This window comes from Pteropus medius, unplaced genomic scaffold, assembly GCF_902729225.1.
Source record: "Pteropus medius unplaced genomic scaffold, Ma_sr-lr_union100, whole genome shotgun sequence".
NCBI lineage: Eukaryota > Metazoa > Chordata > Mammalia > Chiroptera > Pteropodidae > Pteropus > Pteropus medius.
Genome location: NW_024342473.1, coordinates 12084581 through 12103745, shown reverse-complemented (window position 1 = coordinate 12103745; position 19165 = coordinate 12084581). Strand labels below are relative to the sequence as shown.

Here is a 19165-nt window from a genome sequence, read left to right as displayed (position 1 = left end):
AAAAAAACTTTTAGAGGGTTTTAAGAATTATTAAATTAAAGGAAAGGCAGTATTTCTAATTCTGCTGTTGCTCTACCTGCCCTAACATAAGGTAGAAGTGTGTCAAAATTCCAGTGTTTCTTCCCATTCATTAGTTTTCAATTTTGATCCTCCCCTAGTGAAGTAAGCATGGAGTTACTACTCCATTTTACAGAAGAGAAACCAAGATGTGTCAAGGTTAAAATGACTTACCCATGGTCACACAGTTAGTTGATGACCAATAAGAGCGATAAGAATGATTATGAGAATCCAAGATACCAGATAACTAATGATTTGTTAATTTGACAACACTGTACCGCCCTCAGTCATTAAGAGAGTCTTGCTGTATAACAGCTTATCGTTTTTGCCATGTCTCTCCCCACTCCACCTTCAGAAAACACAGAGCAGGAGCCAGATCCTTACTGGTGGGGTAGGTGGCTAGACAGTAGAGCATAGGAGGTAGAGGAGAGAGGAAGGTGACACAAAGCTTAGATTTAATTTTTCTTCTGAAGGTGGGAGAATTATTTCTATAGAGAGTCAAGAAAATGAACAGAATCAACATTCCTTCCCCCCTGTCCCCTTAGATGGGTGGGGTTTCTTGTGGCCAGTGTTACTTGCAAGACAGTGTTCAGATTGATGTGCAGGGGAAACAGGATTTCATCTGGGGTAAAGGGTAGGTACACCATCTTGATGTCTGATTGAGCCTAGTATGTTAAATGTTCCACACTAGCATCTTACTGATGTTTGCAAGTTGGCTTCTCTGAAGCATTGAACTTGTTAATGAAATAAAAAAGACTTCTAGAGATTCTCTCTGCCTAGGTTTTCAATCTTGACTCTGCATCTTACTCGCTGTGTAATCTTGGACAAGTTGCTTCACTTGCCTGGGCTTGAGTTTGCCATCTGTTTTATTTATAGTGTTGTGGATTAACTACATTAATAAATATAAAACAGAAGAATACACAGTGTTATGAGGAGAGTGATTTTCCTTCCATCTAGCCCTCTTTTCATCTTTCCCTCATACCCACTCAGTGTGTGTGTGTGTGTGTGTGTGTGTGTGTGTGTGTGTGTGTGTGTGTGTGTGTGTGTCTGTATCTGTGTCTTTCAGAGTGCGTTTCCACCTGGCCTGATGAACTCTCCAGACAACTATAACACCTTAACCAAGTTTAAGCTTTGGGGTTTGTCTGTATTGGACATGCGTGTCTAAATGTTGTCATCAATGGGCTACTTTGTGGAGAGACCTGAGAGAAAAGAAACCAGAGGGTGTGTACTGCGTACTCCAGTTACACTGTACCATGTCCCCATACCTGAGGATCTGGGGGCAGCTTTGAGACTTAAGTTGAGCCTTTTAGCAAGATGAGAATATTGACCAGCTGTCTTAACCTGCTTGAGCTGCATAATAAAATACTATAGATTGGGTAGCTTAAACAACAGAAATTTGTTTTCCTCACAGTTTTAGAGCTTAAAGCCCAAGATAAGGATACCAGTGTATGTGGGTGTGTTGGGGAGGAGGCCACTTCTCTTCTTATAATGCCACCAATCCTTTCTGATTAGGACTCTACTTTATGCCTTATTTAACCTTAATTACCTCCTAAAATTTTTCTCTTTAAACATAGTTACATTTGGGGGCTAAGGCTTCAATATATGAATTTGGGGAGACACAGTTCAGTCCATAGCATCAGCTTTCCTCCTTCCCAGAGTTACCCAGTGAGGAAAATTGGTAAAGTCAGCCTGTGTCCTCTTTGGCCCCATGTTCTGTGTTGTTTGTATAAGGCAGTATTGGATCTGCCTGTACAATGGGGGAGGGGGGTCTCCGTCTTCCTGTCTTCTTGAGATTGGAGTAGAGTGTGAATGAAGGGTGGAAGATTATGCTTGCTCCTATACTTCAAGCTCAGAAATGGGTGTATATTGGGGGAGGGGCACCATTGTTTTGTCACCTGTGTTGTTTGTTTAGACTAGGGACTGAAATCAAATGAAACATAGTCTCTTTTCTACTCTCCTCTTAATGAATTCCCAGGAGTAATGAATACTTTTCAGTTCTCTCTGTAAAACAAACTTAATAGTGCCCACAGCTTGCCGAATGCACAGCTAGCAGGCTGCTCTCTGCATTACCCACTCGCTTCAGCACCCACTGGTTGAATTATGTGCTTACCAAGAGCCAGTTTGTTCCCAAAGCCATTTGTACAGTTGTAGCTGGTATTGTAACTAGGTAATGTATTTAAATATCAGATAGACTGACGAAATATGACTGCAAGTGAGGTGGCTTTCTCCCTTCCCCCTCACCATGAACACTGGTTAAAAGCTGTGGAAAGACTCAATAAGTCCAAGTCACTAAAAATGAACTACTGTTCAAGTAAATTAAGATTGGGGAAATCATAAAACGCTTAGAATTGAATTCTGATATTACTCTGTAAAGTGTGTACATTTTTACAAAGACTCAGTAATTGGAAATGATAGACAATGTATTATGTTCTGATTCATGTAAGGAAGATGATGTGAGGCTCTTACCAGTGGACTCTTATTCAAAGAGACGGCCTTGCCTTGTGTTAGAACGTGGGTGAATGAACGCACGTTTATATATATTATGCAAAAATAAAAATTTCAGTTATATCTTTTTATGATTCCTTGCTTTATTTTGATTAACCTGGTTTCTGACTTGATTACATTGGAAAGGAGAGTTTACTGTTGTGATTTAGTTTAGAGCCTGTTTGGATGATTTGGTTCGATTTCAGTTTATTGGTCTTAGGAAATAGATTTTATTTTGTATATGTTGTCAAGTTAATACAGCAAACACTAGTGGGGCTTTTAAAATTTTTTATTTTATTTTCTTAGTGGGGCTTTTGAAACTGAGGTTTTAAAGCAAATTTATGTGGCTCATTCTGGATTTTTGTAGATTCTTTGGTTCCTCTTGTAGACTCACAGCATATTGAGGGAGACCTAATTCCCTTATTTTACAAACGAGGAAACCAAGGCCTTGTCAGTGGTGAATTGTGTGGGGTAGTGGACTGAAGTGGGCAGAACCACAGTAGATGGAACTCTTCCCCGCAGCCTCTTCTTCTGGGTGGATTTCTCTGGTGACAGTACTGACCCGTGCTCTCCCTTTGGGACAGGACCAACCTGGAGGCCTTGCAGAAGAAGCTGGAGGAGCTGGAGCTGGATGAGCAGCAGCGGAAGCGCCTTGAGGCCTTTCTTACCCAGAAGCAGAAGGTGGGGGAACTGAAGGATGATGACTTTGAGAAGATCAGTGAGCTGGGTGCTGGCAATGGTGGTGTGGTGTTCAAGGTCTCCCACAAGCCATCCGGCCTGGTCATGGCTAGAAAGGTGAGGCAACCAAAAAAAAAGAAAAGAAAAGAAAAGGGCTGAATCAAGCTTACTTGGTAAACAGGTGGATCATCTCTTAGAAGACCTGGGAGCCTGGGGACTGGGGTGAAAGGAAGACTGACTTTTCACTCAGTACCTTTCATGCTGTTTGAATTTCGAATTCATGTTATGTATCAGATTATAGGTAAACACACTAACGATGTGTTAGTATATTTATCCCATCCCCAGACTGGAAAATAACAGCAAGTAACCCTTTGTTAGCTTTCTGTATGTCCTGGAAAAAATGCTAGGGTGCATGTTTGTAATTTATCAAGTGGAGGAGAAGCTTCTCTCATTGACCCAGCCCCAAGGATGCACAAAACACCATTTCAAGTTGCGTTCCCATGCTCCAGCCCTGCCAGTGGTTCCCCTCATTTCCCTACAGTAAGTATTATATCTCGGATCCCCACCAAGGCATGTAGTCTTTGAGCTGGATTTCATTTCCTATCTACCCTGGGTTCTTCTCTTTCTGAACACAGCCCCCCGCTTCAGGGAAGTTGGACTCTTCCATGTTTTCAGCCCACCATGTTCATTCCTGTTCACATACTTTTGCTTGTGCTATTCCTTCCATCATTTCAAACAGTATACATCTTCAAGGCCCACCTCTTGTCTAGCTTTCACTAGCTGCTCCAGCCCACACTGATAACCACAATGAATGTCCTCTGACAATGAGTGGCTCTTTTTAGAAGTTCAGCCTTAGTAGGGAACCATTTCATGTATCTATTACCTGTTATCTAGCTGAAACAAAGGACAAATTAGGGAGATATAAGGTGGCACCTGAAGCCCTAACTAAATCTCAACAACATTAGCCTCCTCAGGCAAAAGAGAAATCTCTTGGACAACTTCATAGTTAGGTCAACATACCCAGTTCCTCATTCCCTTTTACTCCTACAACCCTATAGAATCAAGCAGGTCCTCAAGGCTACTTTCCTTTCATCTCTACTTCCTGGTTCCTTTTGGAGGAACTCCTTCATTCAGCTTTGTTCTTGGGAGGGAAGAGCTTTCCTCAGTTTTGGCTCCCAGGATCAAAAGTATAGCTGGCCTTCCTCTGGTTACAGCTCCTCAGATGCCAACACCTGCCTTGACATATTGGCACTCAATACTTTGGTTAGGCAGAGACTTGTTAAAACTTGGTGGAGTGAAGGGGCATAGCCACAGCAGATGGAAGCCTCCCTGCAGCCTCCTCTTCTGGGTGGATTTCTCTGGTGACAGTATTGACCTGTGCTCCTCCCTTGGAATAGGACCAACCTGGAGGCCTTGCAGAAGAGGCTACAAGAAGAGGCCTGTTTCCTCTCATTCTACCTTTAGGAGCTTAAGCATTTAAGAAAGTGTTTATCTACCCATCCATCCATATATTTTTAAAGCCTCTCTTCCTCCCACCTTTCTTTCCCTAGTTAATTCACCTGGAAATCAAACCTGCAATCCGGAACCAGATCATAAGAGAGCTGCAAGTTCTACATGAATGTAACTCTCCGTATATCGTGGGCTTCTATGGTGCATTTTACAGTGATGGCGAGATCAGCATCTGCATGGAACATATGGTATGTGGCAATCTGTTGGCCTCTGAAGCCTGGGAGTTGGGTGGCTTTGGTCTAATCTTTGATCTGAGAGGGGACTAGCTGTCTGGTTCTCTTGGATCCCCCATACTGTTTTGGGTTTCTGGGAAGCCTCTTGCCTGAGTCCTGCCTTTCTTCAAAGAGAGATGGCGCAACCAGTTATCACTGGTGGGTGTTCCCTAGAGATACTTTGTCTTGTTTGCCACTGTGCCTCCATAACTTTGTATGGTATGGCATTTCTTGATCATTAAGAGATGTTCAAAATAATGGGACACCGCCATAACAAGTAGGTACTTTGTCTTGTTTGCCACTGTGCCTCCATAACTTTGGGCAAATTTCATTATCTTTCTGATTCTCAGTATCCTTATCTGTAAGGTGGCCATTATTATACCTGTCTCTTTGTGGTGAGGATTAATCTCCCAGTTTTCTTGACCCCAAAATTTTGGTATAGGTAAAATCTGGTTAATATAGTTAAGATTCATTTATTTTATGCAATGCCATGTGCCAAGTACACGGTTCTGGGGTTATGAAGATAAGTGAGACAGTCCCTACCCTCAGAGAGTTTATAATCTTCTTTATTTGTGGTCTGAATGGGTTCTTTGGGTGTTTAGAGAAGTAATCCCACCTGATACACAGTAGAGAGGACACGTGAGAGGGCATTTATGGGCTAATTATATATATGTGAGCTGCCAGTCTTCTTACGATTAGCTGCCTGAAATTCCTTTTTTCTCTTCCTAGTGACTAGCAGTAACAACAATAACAACAACGATAATGTTAGCAGCGTTAATAATGATAAACTAATATTTATTGGGTGTATATGAAGCACTATCCTAAGTAAATTAATATTTTATTGCATTTTCACAATCTTACTGGGTAAGTACATCATCCACATTTTACAGGTAAGGAAACAGGATCAGAGAAATGGAATAACTTATCCAAGGTCATAGGTGGTATTGGTAGAATTTAAACCGATGCAATCTGACCCCAGTGCCTGTAGTTCGATGAATCCACCGAATAGTTATTGGGGCCCTGTTTCCTCCTTGATGCCTAGAACTTCAAAGAGAGAGGCTGGTTTCATGGTTTCTATATTTTTCAGTCCCCATTAGGCAGAATGGCACTGGGAACCTTTGGAATCTGAAATGTTTATTCATATCTCTCTTTTCCACAGAAATTCAAGTAGGTACTTTGTCTTGTTTGCCACTGTGCCTCCAAAGCCCAGAATAGTCCTGGCACACAGCAGGTGCTAATAATTATTTGTTTACTGGTTGTCACCATCTCATCATAACTTTGGGCAAATTTCATTATCTTTCTGATTCTCAGTATCCTTATCTGTAAGGTGGCCATTATTATACCTGTCTCTTTGTGGTGAGGATTAATTCAAATAACAGATATAAGTTTTCCAGCACTGTCTGACTCAGCATGTCTTCTGCAAACATTAAGCTTTTGCTTTATTATTACTGGCACCGACAGTTCAGAGATATAGGCTGACGTGATTGAGTCTCGATACTTCAAGACTGCTATGCTTTCAGTGTCCCTCAGCAACTTCTCCACTTCCTTCCTGACTCTGTAGACCTGGAATGAGAGCCCTGGTGCTTGGTCTCAATGAACTCTAGAAGAACACACTCTCTTTGTGTTTTGATCCTAGCTGGTGTCCCATTATTTTGAACATCTCTTAATGATCAAGAAATGCCATACACACTATTGTAGGCATCTGTTGACTTTTCTGGGTGCCATATGGAACATGGATCCTTAAAACATCTGTGTGTCTAAAGGTTACTGAGAAAGTACTCATTCCCTCTTGCTTTAGTGAGAGTAAAGTAGTTTCTCTGGGAACCATGTGAACATTTCTGGCTTCGTCCTAGACCAGGCCTGTGGTGCTGATTATTTTTTACTTGGGTCTTGGCTTTCCATTGGTGGGGTGGGGCTGAGAAAGGGTGCTGTTTCTTATCCTTTGGGTTTCTTGGGCTCTTTGTGCTCATTATGGTTGGTTTTCCAGCTCTAGGCTGAGTTTTGGATGAATGTGTCTGCGGCAGTGGAGGTCCTGGAAAACTAGAAGGGGGAGAGGGTGGAGGTAATATTGATAAACTAGTGACAGGAAAGGCCAGAGTAGCCTTCTTTCCTCTTAGGTTTCACCAAAATAATGGAAAGTGGGTGGTGGCATGACTAGACATGAAAGCAACTGGCTCTCACATCTTCTACCACTTGCTGAGTCCTTTTCACATTATGTAAGTTATTGATCACGTCAGGGTATCACATGAGCTGGATTATTGACTCCACTCCCCACCCCAGACAGTAGATGGAGTGAGTAAGGCCTTGACAGGTTTAGTAATTAGTCTAAGTCATATAACCAATAAGTGTAAGTGCTGATTTCCAACCACTGTATCTAACCTATCTGCTTTCTTTCAATTTAATACTCTCTCCAAGTCATATACTTATACTCAGGATTTTCTCATTTCTGCAAAGAAATGTTTGGATCAGAGCTTCTGTAGGGAATCCTCCCCATGCTAACATCTTGTGTTTCTATGGTATTTGGCACTTACAGCCCGTCAGGATTTACATTAATGAACATGGGTTCTGCTTCACATTTATTTTAGTGCTTGTTATATGCAAGGTGCCCTGTGAACCGCAGAGGAGATGGAGACATTAAAAGCAGCATCTCTGCCTCCTAGAGCTGGATGGCTGTATTCTAGAGCCTTCTCAAGCGAGGGGTGTCATTGTGGATGTAAGGGCTTCTTAGCACCAAGTATGTGTCATTTCATACCTTCTAAACCATCAGAAATCCTTTCCTTCAAGTCTGTGCCACCCAGAATTCTGCCTTTAATAGGGAAACCAGGAGGCTGTTTGTGGGGTGAGTATGGTTGAACTCTAGAGTGCTTGCTTCAGAGGTTAGGATTAGGCCCCAAACATTGATAGGCAGTGGCCTATTCATTTATTCAGACCTTGCTGGAACCTCTTTTATTAGCTTTATGTGGCCTCTTGCCATGTGGAGGACAGTCTTTTTATTTATCTTAAATTGACTTATTTTGAGGCTTTGTCGTTCTGGAATCTTTATTCATTCTGGATTCATAGATATTGATCATGACATTTGTACCTCTTGCCCTGTCTCCCTCCATCCCCTCCAGCCCTCCCTTCCAGGAGAAGATGACAAAGGACATGACAAGGCTTGGTTTCCTATTCTCTTGGTCTCAGTATCTGCAGATCATCCCCCCTGCCATGGATTTGGCTCCTTGGGAATAGTGGAGTCCTGCCATACAATGAAGCAGAGGATAATTCTGAAATTGAGAAGCCTGAGCCTGGAAAACTGGCTGTCAGAGGCTAGAAGGGTCAGAACCTTTTGAGGGCCAAGCATGGTGTCTGGCACCTGTTAGACTATATATGTTAGATGACTGAATCGAGGGAGGCTAGGGTTGGGAAAGTCACGATCAGGCCTGGGGCTCAATGGGAAAGAGGTATTGGAGTCAGCAATAGACTGTCTTTCTGGGTATACACAGGTTCAGACAGCAGCTATAACAGTCTGTTAATACTAGTGGAGGGGCTCAGAGCAGCCAGAGAAAGGCCCTGTCAGGAAGCAGTTGTGGCTTGAAGTCCAAGCAGCCCTGAGTGCCAGAGTAGCTTTCTGCTCTAGCCCTCCCTGGACACACTCAACCCTTCCTTGGTCCCTGAGCAGGCCCTCCTGCAGGAGAGCTCCTGCACATGCTGCCCTTGATGGGAAGACTGACTTCTGGCTGTTACTTCTCTTTTGGGATTCTGCTTTGCCTCAGTTTCTCTATTTCAAAGATGTTGACATGTAGAACTCTGTTTATTAGCCATATCCCAACTTATGAGGTTCTGTGGTCCTCTCTGTCACAAGTCTTTGTATGATATTCTTTGTCATTAATAATTTCCTCCAACACTTTATTATGAAAATTTGAACCATACAGAAATTTGAAAGAATTGTATAATGCACACTGTAAACCCATCACCTGGATTCTTCAGTTAACATGTTGCCATATTTGCTTTACCACATATTGTCCATCTATCCATTGCTCAGATTATTTTGGGGATGCATTTTAAAGTAAAATTGTGTCATCACAATTTTATTCACTGAGTCCCATCTTCTAAAGCACTTGGCCAGGGTCTGACTGTTCATAGAAATAAGCTGTGTGTACTGTCCATTCTGAATTTTGATACTCAAGGGGTAAATGAGGGCTCCTTGATCAGAACAGGTATGCTGTTGTTTTGGGGAAGTAGATTCCTGCCCCAGTGGTAGCTGGGCAACCATAAGATTGGGGACTCAGGATTTATGGTTCTCATGCAGGAGTAAAAGCTTTTGAGCTCTTTTTTTTTCCATAAAGCATTTGTCTCTTCTATAGAAAACCTTCACAAAAGCACCATTGACTTAGTTAATAATCAGCTTCTAAAAATACGCACAATTTCAGCAGCTTTAGTCAGTGAAGGCAAGTCCTTGGCAACAGTGAAGTAGAATTAAAAGGTTGTGAGGTGAGTTGCAGGCAACTCTGGGAAATCCTGACTGTGGTTCATGCTTCTTAAATCTTGCTAATTGCATTGTTCACATTGTAACTTCTTATAGCTCGGAAGGAAGTTAAAAAGAGCCAAGGTTTCTTCTTTTTTAATAGAAATATTTACCATAATTCCCAGAGAAAGTGTAAACCAAGATGGTTAGTTGTGCTGCCCTTATCCCAGGCTGTGGAACCTGAGAACCACAGGGTTAACTTTTCTACTTCGTTTGAATCAGATTTTGAAAGGATTATTTTTAATTAATTAATTTTTTTATGGTGACATTGGTTAACGAAATCCAGTAAGTTTCAGCTATACACTTTAATAATAAGGCATATATATATTTACACAGTGTGTTCACCTCCCATAGTTAGATTTCTATCACCACATATTGACCCCCTTTATCCCGTCTACCTCCCTCCTCACCCCACCCCCTACCCTCTGGTAACCACTAGTCTATTATCCATGTCCATGCGTCTGTTTATTTGTCCTGTTCATTTGTTGCTTTTAGGTTTATATCCCACATATAAGTGATATCATGTAATTTTCAACTTTTTCTATCTGGCTTATTTTACTTAGCATGATTATCTCGAGGTCCATCCATGTTGTCGCAAATGGCAGTATTTCATCTCTTTTTATGGCTGAGTAATATTCCATTCTATATATATGTACCACAGCTTCTTTATCCAATCATCTATCGTAGGATACTTCAGTTGCTTCTGTGTCCTGGCCACTGAATAATGGTGTGCAAATATATTTTCTGATGTGGATTTTCAAGTCTTTGGGGATTGCTGGATCATATGGTAGATCAATTCTTAGTTTTTTGAGGAATCTCCATATTGTTTTCCATAGTGTCTGTACCATTTTGCAGTCCCACCAGCAGTGTATAAGGGTTCCTTTTTCTCCGCACTCTCTCCAACACTTGCTATTACTTGTCCTGTTGATAATAGCTATTCCAGCAGGTGTGAGATGGTATCTCATTGTGGTTTTGATTTGCATTTCCCTAATAGCTAGCGATGTTGAACATCTTTTCAAATATTTGTTAGCCATTTGCTTGTCCTCTAGGGAGAAGTGTCTGTTCAGGTCCTCTTCCCATTTTTTGATTGGATCATTTGTTTTTTTTTGTTATTGAGTCGTATGAGTTCTTTGTATATTTCGGATATTAGGCCCTTATTGGAGGTGTTGCTTGCAAATATATTTTCCCATTCTGATGGTTGTCACTACCTGTTGATGATTTCTTTTGCTGAGCAGAAGCTTTTTAGTTTGATGTAGTCCCATTCATTTATTTTAGCTTTTACTTCCCTTGCTTTTGAGGTCAAATTCTTAAAATCTTCTTTAAGTCCAAGGTCTTTGAGTTTAGTTCCTATTTTCTTCCATGCATTTTATTGTTTCAGGTGTTATATTCAGGTCCTTAATCCATTTTGAGTTAATTTTGGTGTATGGCGATAGACAACAGTCTAGTTTCATTCTTTTGCAGGTGGCTTTTGAAAGGATTGTTTTGTTACCTGGTTTTAAGTCCTCCATGAGAATTAGGCAAAGCCGTTCAAAGGATCTGAAGCCACATTCGATTGGAAGCAAAATAGCAATGGCTCAGAAACTTTCTGCATTGGAGTTCCTCTTCCATCAGTAAAGGAAATTGAGAGGTGCTGGGCATTTCTAGGAGCTGGTTGACTTGGGTGTAGTTATTTGGTCTGTGGTATTGTCTTGATATGGCCACCAAGGGCCTGTGGCATTCTGAAGGCTACCAGGCTCATAAGATGACCCATACCTCAGCCTGAGTTAGGGCTCTTTCTTCCAAGGGCTCTTAGAAAATAAGTGTATTTACAGGGCAGTTCTGGTTAGTTCTAGATTCATAATTCTATTCTTTTGTCTGTATGGAGATGATGGTATGTTTCACTTTTAGGTTGAATTTAGGACTCCTCCACCGTGCTCCTTGGTGGACAGACCCACCATTAGGACCCACAAATAAGGGAGTTATTTCTGTGCTAGGGAGTTAATTATGATTAGAAGGCAGACATATTCAGGGTGTTCATTTGGGTTTGAGGATTCACATCGGTAATCCAGAGTTGACATGACAGAAAGTGATTGGTCCAAACTATTCTTTTTATAAGCATGGAATTTTTAAGTTGATAATCTACTTTTAGAAGTGTTTGGTAACATTTCCTGAGATGTCTGTATCCCTCAGTGAATCTTCCTTGTTTTCTCACCTCGTTTAGAAAGAAAGCAGTGTTGTATCTACCTAATAGTGCCTTTGCACAAAATGGGTGCTCAGTAAGTATCTGTTAATTTATTTATAGATTTAATTCTCCACTTTCATAAATGAATTCAATCAAAAAAGGTTAAACATTCAATGTAGAAAATTTATAAACAATAGACAAGCACAAAGAAGAAACTATCATGCAACAAAAATCCCTGATAATCTTATTACCTAGATTGGAAATAGCTATTGATAACATTTTTGATGTTTTGGTTTTGTGAGTACACACACATCTTTTTACTTATAAAAATGGGATTTTCCTCCGTCCTTCTTTAGTTTATAATCTTATACATTGTTCTCTGACTTTACATTCCACAGATGCATTGTAGAGGCTTGGTGATTTTGGAGGGAACTTTTCTCTGGTCTCGCCCACCTCCAAGATTTTGCTTGGCTTCTTTGTTACTCCTGTTGCGAGTCCTTCCTTTAGCTACTTGGTGCAAGAATCACTTCTTCCTCTGAGCACCTATAGCAATGTGTGTTCTCTTTAATTATTCGTTTCCTGCCTTGTTTCAGAGGAGGATTTAAAGTGCTTTGCCTCTTTATGAATATGTCCTATCTTCCAAGCAGACTGTTTTTTACTGTAGTTATAGATTTCCATCCCTAGTTCCTCATGTATCTCTGTGCCTTACACAGAGTTGATTAATAAATGATAGATAATGATGGTAACTTCTCAGTGTAGACAGTATACTTTAGAAAAATCAGTGTGAGTTTGGAATTCTCCCTACTTCTAAGGGTAATTTTAAATTGCGGCTGGTAATTGGTTACACCTGAAGCCATAGGGGCATGAACCTATTTCTGCCTTGACACATCAGAGTTCCTTGAGTGAAGCATTTTCTTCAAGATCTCCAGTTAAAATGTAGAATCCATAATTGGAAAGGCCCTGGTATGTGGGTCCTGCAGAGGTTGGCTTCAAAATACACTTGGGTTCTCTCTTAACATTCTCTCTTTCCACTGCCTTTGCCCAGGGTCCAGCTTATGTCGTCTTCCCCTGATTTAATCCTTGCTGATCTCCCTGCCTTTCTCTCAGCTGCTATGGTTTTCATCTTAAAACACTCTGGTTAGATTCGTTTCCTTCTGCCTTGACAAAGTCAAGTCTTGGTTCCTTGATGTGGCTCTGTGATCTGGCCATAGCTGCCCATTGCTAGCCTGACCCATCATTGCATTTCTAAATGTATCCATGGTGAAATGAACCACATGTCATCCCAGAAGTAGTACACAATTTAATTCTTCTCTCCTTTTGATCTTATTAAAATATCTTGTTCTTTTCTCCCCTTGCCCCACTTTTTTCCCAGGTATGGAACTCATACTCGTTCTTTAAGATTGAGAATGAATATGATTAGAAGGCAGACATATTCAAATGCCATTCTTGTAAACGAAGTCAGAATTCTCCCTTCTGCATGTCTATAGCACCTTTCCATACATTTTTTTTTTAAAAAATATTTTGTTAAGAGTTGTATTCATAATAAAGAGACTGGTATTTTTCTTCCCACTACTACTTTGTAAATTTATTGAGGTCAGGAACTAGGTCTTTTTCATATCTCTATCCCCCATAGAACTAACATAGTCTTTGGCACTTTGTAGGATTTGTGAAGTGAATATATTGCTTTCTCTGACATTTAAAAGATTTTTATTAATTATGATTTGTTAGGGTAATGCCAGTTATAAGTTGTGACTTATATGATGGTGATAAAATGGCTAACATTTATTGAGCACTTAATGTGCTGTAGACATTGGTTCTTAGTGCTTTATATGTTTTAGCTTGTTTAATACTTATACTAGCCCTATGATTATTATAATAGCTTTATAATTATTATCACCCCCATTTTATAAGTTGAGTAACTTGGTCAAAGTCCCCTAGATGGTAAGTAGAAGAGTAGGGATTTGAATTTAAAAGGGTTCCCTCTAGAGCCAGCCCTCCTAGTCAATACATATACTGTCACAAACGAGGACCCCCCTTTTTAACCACTGAATTAGTAATTTGTTTACTGATTATTCATAGGATTTGAGTTACTAGTTATTTGATACCCCTCACAGTGTTTCACATGCGTATGATATTTGATGTCTGGAACAAACCAAAGGGTACTTAACTCTTCTAGGAGTATTTGCCACCTGTGAGATTCACTTTCCTCCTGAAGTTTAACACTTGAAAGAATAGTTAGAAACACTGTCACTAAATGGGCTGGTATTCTTGTTCTTAGGATGGGGGTTCCTTGGATCAAGTGCTGAAGAAAGCTGGAAGAATTCCTGAACAAATTTTAGGAAAAGTTAGCATTGCTGTGAGTATACTGTGAAGTTTTTCTTCTAAGTCCTCTCACTGATAATGAGTTGGTAGGAAATGGACAATGGAAGAAGCTAGGAAGTCTACAAAGGGAAAGTTTGTAATAAAATGGGGTTTTCTCACTAGAGTTTTCCCTATCTAGATTATTTATGATATTTCTCTCTCTCTTCTTCCCCACCCCCATTAAAACTAGAAAAGTGACTTCCTCTGTTTAAAATTTTCTCTATATGAAAAATACCAGAGTATCCAAAAGAATTCCTATTTGTGGCATCAGAAAGCCTCTTTTTAGATTGCAGATGTAGAAAGGAACGAATTCAAGCAAAGTGTTTTTTAATGTTTAATCTTGCAATAATCAATTTTACTTAAAAATAATACTCTATATGCCATGTAAAAAAGATGTTTCTTGATAAGGCAGGTTAAAAAATCAAACAAAAGAAAAAACAGGAGAAGAATGCAAATTTGTGATGTTAGATCAGATATTTTCTAGATTATTTAAGAAGAGACATTGAGTATTTTTGAAACACCATTATTTCAGTTTCCTATCTTTTTACATTCTCTTTTCTCTAGGTGATTAAAGGTCTGACGTATCTGAGGGAGAAGCACAAGATTATGCATAGAGGTAAGAAATTACTTGCTAGTTATCGCTTTTTAAATTTTAGCTAAAATCTAAATGCATTCTCTTTTGTGTTTTAGTGTAAAAACCATTTAATAGTATTTTTAATTTTTATTACAAATCTTTGACTATTTAGCTTGATGGCTGGAGCAACCTCTTTTTGGTCTGTTGTACACCTGTTACCTGAAGCTATGACAGGCATAATCCACAGCAAGCCCAGCCCAGAGGCTCAGCTGGAATTTAGTTACCCTGCCCCCAGTGTCACTGTCTGCCCTCTGGACTAGACTGTGCATAGGCCCAAAGCCATGACTAAATGACTAGATATGAGTTTAACTGTAAAAGAAACTTTGGTTTCTTTTAATAAAGGTACATGTGCACTTAACCATATGATCATACCACTCTACATATTTATCCAAGATAAATGAAAATATATGTATGTCCACAGAAACTCTTGTACAAATGTTTAAAGCAACTGTATTCATTGTAGGAACAACCAAAATGTTCTTTGACAGGCAAGGAGATAAACAAATGTAGTATCTCCATATGGTAGAGAATACTATTCATCAATAAAAATGAACAGGCTACTGATAGACATAACTTTGATTAATCTCAAAAACATTTATACTGGATGAAAGAAACCCAGCACAAAATAGTACATGCTGTTACCAGTTATATAAAATTACAGAGAAAACAATGGATCTGTAGTGAATATATAGTAGAACAGTGGTTGCCTGAGGGTTTAGGGGAGACCTAACTTCAAAGTGAAATGAGGGAACTTTTTTGGGTGATAGAAATGTTATATTTTGTTTGTGATGGTATATATGTGGATATATGCTTTTATCAAAAGTCAAACTTTCCACTAAAGTGGCTGCATTTTACAGTATATAAGTTATACTTCAAGTGTATTTTTAAAAAAGGACGAAGAAGCTAGAGGAAAGAATAATTGAAAATGCTGTCAACCATGTCCCTTCAGCTGCGGTGTGCTAACAACAACAAGTATAAAGAGGGAAGGCCGAGGAGAAGTGGAGTGGATTAGACTGGTGAAATTGACTGGTCAGCTTATGAGTGACCATATGTTAGGTGATAACATTCTGAATTTTAAAATAGGCATTTTTTTTATTGTGATAAAATATACATAACATAAAATTTACCATTTTAACCAGTTTTAACTTATAGTTCAGTGGTATTAAATACATTTCATATCGTTGCGCAACCACCACCACCATTAGTATTGTTAGGGTGCCAATTTTGCTTTAATTGATCTATAGATTCAAGGCCATTTCCTTTAAAATATCAGCAGTCTTTTTTGTGGAATTGACAGACTGTGTCTAAAATTTATATGAAAATTCAAAGGATGTAGGAGAGTCAAAACAACTTGGAAAAAGAAAAACAAAGTTGTGGGACATACACTACCTAATTTCAATATTTGTTACAAAGCTACAGTAATCAATAGAGTATTGTATAGGTGTAAAGCTAAACGTAATAGATCAAATAGAACAGAATGAAGAGTTCAGAAATAGACACATATATATATAATCAGTTGAGTTTTGACAAAGATTACATAGTAGTTCCATAAGGGAAGAATAGTCTTTTCATTATATGATACTGGAACAATTGGATATCCTATGCACAAAAATGAACCTTTACTTCACACCATATAGAAAAATCAGCTCTCGGTAGATCATAGGTCTAACTGTAAGAGATAAAACTGTAAAACTTCTAAAAGAAGGCACATGGAACTATCTTAGTGACCTGTGTTTTAACAGTTTTTAAATGGGACACAAAGGCACAAACTAAAATAAAAATCAGTCAAACTTCATCTAAATTAAAAACATATGCTTTTCAAAAGACACTGTGACAAAAATGAAAAGGCAAGCTATAGACTTAAGAAAATATTGGCAAAACAAACATCTGTCAAACGACTTTATGTAGAATATATAAAGACCTCTACAACTTAATAATAAAAAGATAACCCAATAAAAAATAGATAAAAGATTTGAACAGACACTTTACCAAAGAAGATATATGAATGGCAAAAAAGCACATGAAAGGATATTCAACATCATTAGTTATTAGGGAAATGTAAATTAAAACTGCAATGAGGTTGTAGTTTTAATGACATTACAAAATATCCACTGTCAAAAGAGGCTGACTACATGTTATTGAGTATGTGGAGCAACTGGAACTCTCAGATACTGCTGGCAGGAATGTTAAATGGTACAATCCTGCTGGAAAACAGCATATCAGTTTCATAAATGTTAAGCCTATACCTACCTACTATACATTTAGCCATCTCACTCCCAGGATTTACCCTAAAGAAATAAAAACATATGTATTGTCAGGGACTTGTACGTGAATGTTCAAAGTAGTTTTATTTGTAGTAGCCAAAAACTAGAAACAGCCCAAATGTTCATCAACAGTTAAATGGATAAATGAATTGTGTTATAGCCATAAATAGAATACTACTTAGCAGTAAAAATAATAAACCATAGATAAAATATGGAGGAATCTCGAAAGAATTATGCTGCGTGAAAAGAGTCAGACAAAAAGCACGTACTCTGTGATTCCATTTGTTTAATTCTAGAAATTGCAAACCGTAGTGACAAAATTTAGATCAGTGGTTGCCTGGGGAATGAAGGAAGGGAAGAAGGGAAGAATTACAAAGGAACATGAAGAAACTTTTGAGGTGATATATTTATAATGTTGATTGTAATGAAGTTGTATATATTCATTAAATGATGGAATTACATATATGGATTTATTATATAAAAATTACATACCAATCAAGCTATAAAAAAACCCAAAAGCAAAAGTCAAGTTGCTGAAAACCAGTGATAGACATTCTTAAAGGCAGCCAGGGAAAGGGACAACTTTGGAAAAGAGTTTGGTAGTTTCTTTTAAATCATAGAACCCATCAACTTCACTTTTTAGTACTGACCTAAGAGAAATGAAAACATTTGTCTACACAGAGATTTGTGCATAAATGTTCATATCATCTTTATTCCTAATAGCCCCAAACTAGAAACAACCAAAATGTTTATCACCAACAGATTTCGATATATTCAAAGAACAAAACAACTCAACAATAAAAATGAACGAACTGTTGAGAAACACACTTTGGATGAATCTCAAAAACATTATGCTAAGTGAGAGGCCTGACACAAAAGAATACATATTGTATGATTCCATTTATATGAAATTCTAGGATAGAATTAATCTACAGTAACATAAAGTAAATCAATGATTGCCTGAAGGGTCTGGGGATGAGGGTGGTAGAGTGGAGATTAACTTCAAAGGGACATGAGAGAATTTTCTGGAGTAATCAAAATAGTAAATCTTGATTTTGGTGGTAGGTTCACAGATATATACTTTTTTTTCAAAATTCTTCAAACTATACACTGAAAATGCAAACTGTAGGAATCTTCTGCTTTCTAACTGCACTGGCTACCATTTTGCCTCTTTCCACTGGCAATTTAAAAGTATAAATAGGAGGTATGGTATGGCTTGAGGGGAAAGCAGTTTTCCAGCAGTTTAATGGCCCTTAATCTATGGTTTTTTAAGACCTCTGAATTCCATGTTAGAATATTTTAGTGTGTTAATTTCTAAGAAATAGGAGTAACTGAGAGGAGAAGAGGAATGAACATTTCTTGAGTATAGGGCTGTGTTCTAGGGCTGCTATTGACATATGTCATCTCACTGAGAGGTGCCCATAAGGTCAGTGTTGTTAGAAGGATCTGATGGAGTAAAGCCATTACATCATCTATAAAATGGAATTCTCATGCCTACTCCTAGGTTGCTGTGAGGATTAATGATATTATAAAAGGAAGCAACTAGCAAAGAGTTTTGCATGTAGAAGGGCCTAACAAATGGTAATTGCCTTCCTTATTCCTTTATGTAATTTGTGAGGAAATTGAGACCCAAGTGAGATTAAATTCCTTTTATGAACTGTACCTTTGTGTGCTCCTCACTTTTGTTCCTACTGCTGCCTTTCCTGGGAATACTTCCTTTCTGATTCTCCCCACCCTGACCCCCTTATACCTTTGCTAGACTGAGTCTGCTCATCTTTTAAATACAGCACTGAGGCTGGGTAATCAGCCAGTTCAAGTTCAAATATTGACTCGCTTATGTAAAAGAGTGTATAAACTCTTTGAGTTTTCTATTCATCTGTAAAATGAGGATAATTCATGCCAAAGAGCAATAGTTGCACGTTGCATACTTCATATAGTTGCGAGAGTTAAATAGTGTTCCTCATAAATCATTAATAAATGTTAGCTAATAGTAATAATGTTATTTAGCTCAGTCATCTCTTCTTTCGAGAAGCTGTCCCATGAACCCAGTCCATTCCCAGAATGGATTGAGTGCTCTGCCTCTGTATTCTTTTGGTACAGTGTCCATTTCTTTTTTATTGTAATCAATAATGATGATTATTTATTGAGGGTTTATTATGTACCAACTGCCGTCTTATGAGCATTATGCTTATTTGTTGTTTACAACAGCCTTGTGAAATAGGTATATTTTTCCTAGTTTACACATGTTGGAAACCTGTGTAAAAAAAGCACACAGAGTTTGTATGTCTCTCTCACTAGGCT

General features: G+C 38.7%; 1 protein-coding gene across 2 annotated transcripts in view; it reads left to right on the top strand.

The window, feature by feature from the left end:
• MAP2K1 (mitogen-activated protein kinase kinase 1) overlaps window positions 1-19165 on the top strand; it is a 71472-nt gene that overhangs the window by 30286 nt on the left and 22021 nt on the right. For both annotated transcript variants that reach the window (XM_039865241.1, XM_039865242.1), the window contains exons 2-5: window positions 3126-3336; window positions 4770-4916; window positions 13884-13961; window positions 14531-14582. In XM_039865241.1, coding sequence (XP_039721175.1) covers window positions 3126-3336; window positions 4770-4916; window positions 13884-13961; window positions 14531-14582 — 488 coding nt within the window. The remainder of the gene's footprint in view (window positions 1-3125; window positions 3337-4769; window positions 4917-13883; window positions 13962-14530; window positions 14583-19165) is intronic.